At 38.5% G+C, this 10,742-nt stretch overlaps 1 protein-coding gene across 1 annotated transcript in view; it reads left to right on the top strand.

Moving 5' to 3' along the window:
• The first annotated feature begins 661 nt into the window (after window positions 1–661).
• cunh8orf34 (chromosome unknown C8orf34 homolog) overlaps window positions 662–10,742 on the top strand; it is a 130,276-nt gene continuing 120,195 nt past the window's right edge. The window contains exon 1 of the mRNA XM_038287794.1: window positions 662–692. Within this exon, the coding sequence (XP_038143722.1) occupies window positions 687–692 (6 nt within the window). The 5' untranslated portion in view covers window positions 662–686. The remainder of the gene's footprint in view (window positions 693–10,742) is intronic.

Below are 10,742 nucleotides of genomic sequence, written 5' to 3'. Positions count from 1 at the left end.
GGTCCACAAAAGTCCACAAAAACGTGTCAATATTCCTCCATACTGCTCGTCCAATGTAATCCAAGTGTCCTGAGTGGGTAGCATCCAGAATTTACTCGAAACGAAGTCATTTAGAACGTTTTAGAGCCTAAACAGTAGTGTATAGGATTTCCTAATAGCGCCCCCATGCGCACTCACGATTCTACGGAAGCCGGCAGACCAAACCAGCGCATTCAGCTCGGCAAAGAACTCATGCTCTTCCTCAACACTGAAGTCCTCAGACATTTTTCTTTCGTTGTTTCTTTCTTTGCACAGGTAAACAGCACATTTCTTCTTCTACGCTGGCATTATCGGCAGTGCAGACGCTGAATGCGCACTTTCTTCCGGTTTGGTCTGCCGGCTTCCGTAGAATCGTGAGCGCGCATGGGGGCGCTATTAGGAAATCCTATACACTACTGTTTAGGCTCTAAAACGTTCTAAATGACTTCATTTCGAGTAAATTCTGGATGCTACCCACTCAGGACACTTGGATTACATTGGACGAGCAGTATGGAGGAATATTGACACGTTTTTCTGGACTTTTGTGGACCTTTCTGTCTCGGGCGCCAAAGACCTCCATTATTTGAATGTCAGCAGACAGCAAGAAGCCTCCCAGATCTCCAGATGCATTTGAGATATCAAAAAAGTACTCCAGAGTTTTGTTCAGCATGGGGGTGAGTAGAAAATGAAGGCTAATCATGTTTTGGGTGTACTATTCCTTTAAGCATCCTCAAGGTAACCAAGCTTCAAAGGGAATGCCTACCTCTGCCACTTTATACAGCACATATTAATTTAATGGAGGGAGACAACACTGATTTAACATTTGGAAAAGGATGCTATATGACTGCATTAATTGATGCAAATGGCTCAGCATTGTGACTCGAACTCCACCAACTGGTTTCTATTAGACTCTAGTGACCTTTTCAAAACACACCCCAGAGCAAATTTCACGATAAAAGTCTCCCATTTACGCTCTAATACAGCATCTATTTACCCAATTACATGGAAAACCAGTGATTTCACATTTAGAAATGGATTCTATATCACTGCTGGGCATGACCCTTCCCTTGACACAAAGCCATGGTAGACTTTCAAAATAAGACTATGGGCACTGATAAAATAAAAGCCTCTTCCTTATGCACACTCATTTATTGTGCCGTATGGTTCATAGCTACGACCCGAACTCAACCAATTTCTTCAAATTACACTACCAAGGCCTGTTGACAACACACCTAAGTGCACATTTCTTAATGAAGCTCTAACGTTTCCACTGTAATAAAGCATCTGCTAACATCGTAAGCAGATACTTTACTTCTGTCAACTTCCAGGTAAACAGATACTTTTGGACTTTTTCTTCTGGTTAATCAACTTTAAATGTTTTGCTTTTAAGATGAGTGTGTTTTTGCCATTATTCTGCCAAATGATTCTATCCTACAAAATCTTCAGATGATTCTACTGGTTTCTGCTGTTTAAAGTTTCTGATTACTTCCTATCACATTTTGATATGTTCTTCAGCTAATTTGTGCCTCTTTTACATTATACAGTTTCTTTAGCTAACTTTTTCTTTTCTCATTCAGCATAAAAAAACATTCCCACTTTGCTGTTTCTCAGAAACATCTTTTTCTAGTTTACTATTCTTTTTTCCTATTAACAATACACTAAAAAAACTCGCCTGTCATGGTATGGAAAGACCATCTTGATATATGAGATAAGCCAGGTTTAAGGGCAAGACTTAGAGCCTTATATATTCCTCTTTGGTTATGCCTTATCAAGTGGGAATGCTTATGCATTCCCACTTATTGTTGTTCGCTTCAAATTTTTCTGACTCTAACTAGTCCCGCAGTTTTCAACCGATTTCAACAATTTTGGTATCAAAACGTTCAGCTTGTTCAGCAGAATTGTGCTATGTCTTTTGGTAAAGATATTTTTTGTAGTTTTCGCGATATTCTGCTTTTTCTGCGTTTTTTTTGTCCCATTGAAATGCATGTAGAATTCTTAGATTTCAGCAAAATTCAGATAAAACTTGATCATCTTCGACCTTTAACTACTTCAGCATACTTTCAGCTAGAAACACCATTCAACTTTTAAAATGTTTCCGTATCTTTCTGCTATTACTGTTTAACTCAGCTTTTTGCTAACTTTTACAGTTTTGCTTCAGTGAAGCTTCAAACTTTAAAAGAAAATTTTAAGATTTTCAGATTTATAATGGAAGTCTATGGACGGAATTCTTCAACTGCTAGAGTGCGTGCTCTAGCTTTTGAGCTGTTCTGGTTTTTCCGAACAAATTGTTCTCAGTCCCTCATTTTTAACTCAATTGAAATAAATTATACATTAAAACGTAGGGATTTTTATCAGGATTCAGGAAATATAACCCTAATTTGTGTGGCATTTACGGTTTTCCGACAGTTTGGCCCAGACCATGAAGAAGTCCACACTTCCCCAATAGAAATCCAATGAGAGATTTTCCAAAAATCACAGACAAAATCCAAAAAGATACATATTTTCGTATCGCTCCCATTTATTAACTATTTGATGTACTAAGATGAAACTTGGTATACAACATCTTCAGAACCTTCTAGCACTCACATTGAAGGAATTTCTTTAATATAATTTATGGTTTAGCTGTTTAGCTGACTTGTTCAGGCATAGGAAAACGCTGATTCTGAGAAAAATCCTCAAACTCAGAAAATGCGAATTTTTACATCGTCACCGTGGCCAAATAATTTTTAGTAGAAACATGAAAGTTGGCACAGTCGAAGCCAAAGGATGGCTGACGCCAACGGTGAAAGAATTTTTTGAATACCTTTTACGGTTTTGGCTCACCGCTCGTTTGTTCGCAGGGGAAGTTTTACTTTTGGGAGTTCTGTTCTACCATGGAACTCCATATTATTTAATAAGACCAGCAGGATTTACAAACCTTTATATTTCTCCTTCCCATTAAGGTTGTGAATGAGCTACAGCCATGAAAGTTACCCCAATTGGAGACAAAGGATAGCTGTCGCTTAGACTGAAAGAATTTTTTAGATACCATTTACAGTTTGTCTTCAGCACTTGTTTGTTCAGAGATGACATTCCTATTCAAAAAAGCCTTAGAGGAAAGGAACGAAAGCGAAGCGCTTTTCTCTCTTTCACTGACAGGCTCGTTAAGCGTTGTCAAGGTAACCAAGCTTCAAAGGGATTTTACCTCCACCACTTTAAACAGCACATTTTAATCTAATGGAGGGAGACAACACTGATTTAACATTAGGAAGTGGATACAATATGACTACTGGCCATGACCCTTCCCTTCACACGCAACCCTGATAGACTTTCAAAATAAGACTCTGGGGACCCTTCAAAATAAAAGCCCCTACATTAAACTCATATTTTTTTCCCAGCATATGGCTCAACATTATGACCCAAACTCAACCACTTTTTTTAAAAATGAGACTCTAGGGGGTTTTCAAAACACACCCCACGGAAAATTTCAAAATAAAAGCCTCCCATTGCCACTTTATCTACTGCCCTAATAACAAGGGAAAAGAGTGATTTAACGATTGGAAAGTCATCAAGTATCACTGCTGGGTCTGACCCTTTTCTCAACACACAACCCTGCTAGTCTTTCAAAATAAGACTCCAGTGACTCTTCAAAATAAAAGCCTCCATATTGTACTCATGTATTAATTGATGCAAATGGCCCAGCATTATGACCCAAACTCTACCAGCTTGTTTCTATTAGACTCTAGGGACCTTTTCAAAACATACCCCAGAGCGAATTTCACAATAAAAGTCTCCCATTTATGCTCTAATGCAGCACCTATTCACCCAATAACATGGAAAACTAGTAATTTCATAATTAGAAATGGATTCTATATCACTGCTGGGCATGACCCTTCCCTTGACACACATCCATGATAGACTTTCGAAATAAGACTAAAGGGATTCTACAAAATAAAAGCCTCTTTCTTACATACACTCATTCATTGTGCCGTATGGCTCGTAGCTATGACCCAAACTCAACCAATTTCTACAAATTACACTACCAAGGCCTGTTGACCACACACCTCAGTGCATATTTCTTAATCAGGTTCTAAGATTTACACTTTAATAAAGCATCTGCTAACCTCATAACATGCAGCCTAAGCCTGCCAACGGTGCTGTCATCAACACAGCGGCTCGTAACATGCAGGTTAAATTTCCTTGTCATGGTCGGTCTTGCACATAGGTTTGTAGATTTTCAATCCTCTAAGGATGACGCTGTTTTCCTTATGCTGATCAACCAACACATTTTAAATCATTTCAAATTGTTTTGCCGAGTCTTGACATTTCCACAATTTCTAAATTTTGATACTTATTCAATACCATCTTCCTCAACATTTTACTTCCCATCCTTGAGCTACTCATTTTTTCTTCAAACAGATAAGATTCAAGTTTTTATTTGTAATTTTTTTTTTTGATTCAGCTAATTTAATACTTTTCAGCCTATGTTGTGAACTTTGGCTTCATTCTGCTCTCTTTCTGGACAGGAATAAAGCTTTTCTGGTTGCTGCTATTCATAACACACCTCACATGTTTCTGGGCAGTAGGTGGCCCCCCTTCAAAATTTCTTTAGAAATTTTTCTTGAAATTTGGGAGACATTATATTAAGACCCTTGTAGTGCACACATTCAAGACATTTTTTAATATTATGTATGGTTTGGCTGTGCAGCTTTTAAGATGAGTTTGTTTCTGCCATTTTACTGCCAAATGATTCTACCCTACAAAATCTTCAGATGATTCAATTGTTTTCTGCAGTTTGAAGTTTCTGATGACTTCCTATCACATTTTTATATGTTCTGCAGTTAATTTCAGCTTTTTTCATTCAGCAAAAGCATTCCCACTTTGATGTTTCTCCGAAGCAGCTTTTTCTAGTTTGTCTTATTGTTAAGAAGTATGGGAAAATGCAAATAAAAGAATTATTGATAAGTTAGTTAAGTTGCAAAAAAAAGCTATAAGGCTTATTAATAAGGTGGGATACCGTGAACCAACTGATGAACTCTTCATTCAAAGCAACATATTAAAATTCACATTTTTTATATAAAAATACTGGAAATAATGCATAAAGCAGTGAACAAAAGTCCTCCTTCTGGTATTCACAAATTATTTAAGTTAAGAGAGAATAAACGTCACTGCATGAAAAGTGGGATTTTCGTCAATATGCGGCACTGTAGATTGTCGTGAAAGTTCAGGTTAACGGCAGTTTACGGTAATTTGCAGGCTTCGCCGAAAACTCCCGTAAATTGTCAGAAATTGACGTGGACTTTCTTAGGCAGTGTTCCCCCCATGCCTTCCCCCCCATGGAATTCAAGGGGAGGCTTTAACATGTAGATGAAAATGCTGTGAGCTATACAAATGCAAATCAGGGTTGCATGGGGAGTTTTACCCCAAGTGACATTTTTCTAAAAGGTAAGAAAATCTCTGATACAAAGAGATCAGGCTCAGTATAGACTCTTACCTTTTAGCTTGAATTGATTTATTTCATTAAAGTATAGAGACCAAAACAGATCTTTACCTGACGGAGCAATACATTTAGAGCAGTAATTATAAAAAAAAAAAAAATTGCATTTAAGATAAAAAATAAAATGTTGTCTGTCAATATGCTCAATTCACAATTACTTAAGTGGAAAAGTTTCAAGAAATTAGTCTGGGATGATTCACTTTATAACATGGCACATTATCCTGCTGGAAGTAGCCATCAGAAGATTGGTACACTGTGGTCATAAGGACATAAGGTCAGCAACAATGCTGAGGTAGGCTGCCTCATTTATTTGATGCTAAATTGGTATTAAGTGGCCCAAAGTGTGGCAATAAATATCCCCCAAATAGATGGTACAAATAGATCAGGCTCAGTATGACCTAATTATAGACTCTTACATTTTAGCTTGAATTGATTTATTTAATGAAAGTACGCTAGATTACTGTGTATGCCATTAGCAATGGCAAATGTTATGTAAAAAATACACAATATAATTTATTTCAAAAATTTGTTTTAATCAGAATCAGTTGGTAAAATGTGAATCAGAATCAGCAAGGTAAAATGTGCATTGCTTGCACAGTGATCTTTGGGATTTTTAAAGCTTGGGAAATCTTTTTGTTTCCAAATCCAGCTTTAAACTTCTCCACAACAGTCTCTCGGACCTGTCTGATGTGTTCCTTGTTCTTCATGATGCTATCTGCACTTAAAACAGACCTCTGAGGCGATCACAGAGCAGGTGCATTTATCGGGAGACTTGATTACACACAGGTGGATTCTATTTAGTATCATTTAGGTCGACATTGGATCATTCAGAGATCCTCACTGAACTTCTGGGGAGAGTTTGCTGCACTGAAAGTAAAAGGGGCCGATTCATTTTGCACACCCCACTCTTCAGTTTTTTATTTGTTAAAAAAGTTAAAAATATCCAATATATTTAATTACACTTCATGATTGGGTAAAACTAGTTGTTGATTCTTCACTAAAAAATGTTTATGTTCGATGCCTGAAATGTGGCAAGAGTTTGAGATTTTCAAGAGAGCAGATTATTTTTGCAGGGCAAACTGTAACTGGGCTGATATCTAAGGAGAGCTCTGACAGTTACATACGTACATTTATAACATAAGTTTTAGTGGTTGTAGAAGTAATAGAAAACACAGATCTGGGAACTGGAATTCTAGCAGCACTCCTACATTATTCTCTACATTTTCTCTCCGTTGTCCTTTCGTTCACAGTAAATGGTATCGGCATCTCAGATATGTTAGATTTGTTTACCAAGCTTTCCTGTCTGACCCTTCAAAACAATCTACCATCAACAGCATTGTGTTGTAGAAGCTTTTATGCAAGAGCCTTTTTTTGGGAGTTTTTACAGCACATTTTGGAGTTTTTACGGCACTAGTGTCTCGTTTTTTTGGCAGTAGGCTGGCAGGAAAGGGGGTATGAGAGAGGGAGAGACATGCGGCCAAGGATTCGAACCCGGGTCATCCATGTCGAGGACTAAGGAATCTTTCTGTACATTGGTTTTGTGCGCTAAACACTGGGCAACCAAAGCACGCCCTTATGCAACAAACTTTTAAACAATTTTCCCAACATTTATGGAGAATAGCAAAGTTGCTATTTTTTAGTTTTTATTATTTTCACCTATAAACATTGAAAAAGTCAGCAGCCTTTTAAAATGTTCTGTAGTATGGTATAAATCAAGATTCTCCAGAACATATCTCCAAAGCCTGCTATTTTCTGTAACACAAGTTGTGCTACCCACAGTAATTGCTGATAAAAAGTCTAAAGACTGTTTTAGAGTTTTCATATTTCTTTATGCTATTACTAGTTTTAAATCTGTGGTAAACCATTGTTTTCCAGCAACTCCTCTCTCACATATACAATATTGCATCTTCTAATATGTTTCCTTAAAGACTGTTTAGGACAGGAAGCTACAAAAAGTTAAATGACCATAAACTCAATGTAAACCCCTAGCTATTATTATTTTATGTTTATTTTATTTATTTGTTCATTTATTTATGTTTGTTTCCCTTGTTTTATTTTTATTTATTTTTTACATTATATGTCTCATTTTTTTTAAAGTTATAATGTCACCAACTGCTGTGTATCTTTGTTTGATGTTTGAATTACTCTGTATTGTTACAGGGAATTGCCAATAAAGCAAAAAAAAAAAAAAAACATAGACGTAGCTGTTGTCACGAGTCCTTCCGTATAACAATGACCTCGTATGTGATTGGAGGAGCTATACTCAGAAGAACTTTATCTCCAGTTCCTTTGTTTGGATTTTGCTGGTACGTGATCAATGGCTGGACGACGTCTCGCGTTCAACTCGCCTTCCCTCCAGATTCCACATACTCCGTCAGCGCTCCGCTCCACTCCGCCCCGCTGACGTACGTCGTGCAGAGCGCTTGTCTTTCATGGAAATCAATGAGAGCTGTTCCACATCCACCGCTACTCCTCCGCACGTCTCCGTCCACGTACGTCTTCTCTGTCCGTCACCGACAAATTACGGAGCCGAGCTATTTTTTGCTCCGCTCCGGTCCGGCCAGGTCAAGATCCGCAATTGCAATCGCACCAAACAGGAAAAAGAACATCGACAAATTCCGGTTCGTCAAATTAAAATATAGCAGCAACAGATCGGTGACTAGAAATTATAGCACAATTCTTATATATAAAAAAAAAAAACTAACACCGTTTATTTAAATGATTGGATCCAAACTATTGGTTATTCACCAACGAGGAAGCAGATTTCTCATCTCCATCAAAATATTTATTTTATACCGAGGGACTTAAACTTTAATCAAATCCATTCAAAAGAAACTTCTTATTACAGGAATGAAAAGAGATGCTGAGTTTGGGAGTAGAGAACAAGTTCATAAAAAAAAAGCAGTTTTGAATTATCCTTATCCCCGTTACAAAAATCTACAAAAAAAAAAAAAATATATATATATATATATATATATACACTCACCGGCCACTTTATTAGGTACCCCATGCTAGTAACGGATTGGACCCCCTTTTGCTTTCAGAACTGCCTCAATTCTTCATGGCATAGATTCAACAAGGTGCTGGAAGCATTCCTCAGGGAGTTTGGTCCATATTGACATGATGGCATCACACAGTTGCCGCAGATTTGTCGGCTGCACATCCATGATGCGAATCTCCCGTTCCACCACATCCCAAAGATGCTCTATTGGATTGAGATCTGGTGACTGTGGAGGCCATTTGAGTACAGTGAACTCATTGTCATGTTCAATAAACCAGTCTGAGATGATTCCAGCTTTATGACATGGCACATTATCCTGCTGAAAGTAGCCATCAGAAGTTGGGTACATTGTGGTAATAAAGGGATGGACATGGTCAGCAACAATACTCAGGTAGGCTGTGGCGTTGCAACAATGCTCAATTGGTACCAAGGGGCCCAAAGAGTGCCAAGAAAATATTCCCCACACCATGACACAACCACCACCAGCCTGAACCGTTGATACAAGGCAGAATGGATCCATGCTTTCATGTTCACACCAAATTCTGACCCTACCATCCGAATGTCGCAGCAGAAATCGAGACTCATCAGACCAGGCAACGTTTTTCCAATCTTCTATTGTCCAATTTCGATGAGCTTGTGCAAATTGTAGCCTCAGTTTCCTGTTCTTAGCTGAAAGGAGTGGCACCCGGTGTGGTCTTCTGCTGCTGTAGACCATATGCCTCAAAGTTTGACGTACTGTGCATTCAGAGATGCTCTTCTGCCCACCTTGGTTGTAACAGGTGGTTATTTGAGTCACTGTTGCCCTTCTATCAGCTCGAACCAGTCTGGCCATTCTCCTCTGACCTCTAGCATCAACAAGGCATTTCCGCCCACAGAACTGCCGCTCACTGGATGTTTTTTCTTTTTCGGACCATTCTCTGTAAACCCTAGAGATGGTTGTCCGTGAAAATCCTAGTAGATCAGCAGTTTCTGAAATACTCAGACCAGCCCTTCTGGCACCAACAATCATGCCACGTTCAAAGTCACTCAAATCACCTTTGTTCCCCATACTGATGCTCGGTTTGAACTTCAGGAGATTGTCTTGACCATGTCTACATGCCTAAATGCACTGAGTTGCTGCCATGTGATTGGCTGCTTAGAAATTAAGTGTTAACGAGCAGTTGGACAGGTGTACCAAATAAAGTGGCCGGTGAGTGTATATTTGGGCAGAAACTGAACATATGCTGGATGATGGTGGGATTTTTTAATATGTTATATTAAATTAAGCGTTCATAGGAATGAGTGACTCTAATTTAATGCTATTTTAATGCTATTAGAAATGATTTTAATGCCATCAGGAAGAACCATGTACACAAGTTATTAGTGTACATGAAATATGAAGGAGCTGTAAGCACAGTTCCATGACTCCTGTATGTATGTAAACACACACACATATACGTATATATATATATATCCTCTAGCTTTTTCTCCGCCTGGAGTTTCCTTTCCGAACATACGGCTTTATGATCAGTTCCACGCAAATTAATAGCGATATAATATATCTGACGAAATTGTTTTTATAAGCATTTTTTATTAAAGAATTATAAATACTTCGATAAACATATTTAAATAATTTTAGTGCCAATTAAGGCCTTGATAAAAAAAAAAAATGAATGAATTGTAATTATTTTTAATGATCCGCAGAAACCCTGGTTCATCTCGCGTATGCTCTCTACGATCTCCAAGAAACTCAGAGCGGAGCGGTCTGGAGCCACAGCGGAGGATGTATGCTTTGCTTTGTGCAGGCGGTCTGGAGCGCAGCGGGGCGGAGCGGAGAGGAGCGCTGACGGAGTATGTGGGATTTCGGGGTAAAACTCCTCTTGGACGCGATGGCGACTCTGCAGTCGAACAACTGTGCGGGAGAGACGAACTCAAAGAAGAGAAGCTAGCGGTAAATATATGTTCGATTACTGCCTGCTAAGCTAAAAGCAGCCTAGCCTAAAGCTACGGCTAATAGCAGCCTAGCCTAAAGCTACGGCTAATAGCAACCTAGCCTAAAGCTACGGCTAATAGTAGCCTTGCAAGAACAAGCTTTATTAAAGTGTATTTTTTGTGATTCACAGGAAGCAGTACGCCGTCTTCACAACTCGGAGACAAACTGCAGGCGCTATGAACCGGAGCAAGGGTAAGAGTTAAAGAATATGCTTTCATTCTGCGGTAAAAGGAAATAGATACGGATGGATACCGATCATAACTGTACATTTTGTT

The sequence above is a fragment of the Cyprinodon tularosa genome, unplaced genomic scaffold (assembly GCF_016077235.1).
Source record: "Cyprinodon tularosa strain WSP-4 unplaced genomic scaffold, ASM1607723v1 ctg245, whole genome shotgun sequence".
NCBI classification, from domain to species: Eukaryota; Metazoa; Chordata; class Actinopteri; order Cyprinodontiformes; family Cyprinodontidae; genus Cyprinodon; species Cyprinodon tularosa.
The sequence above is the reverse complement of the archived record's forward strand: the minus strand, read 5'-3'. Positions and strand labels throughout refer to the sequence as shown.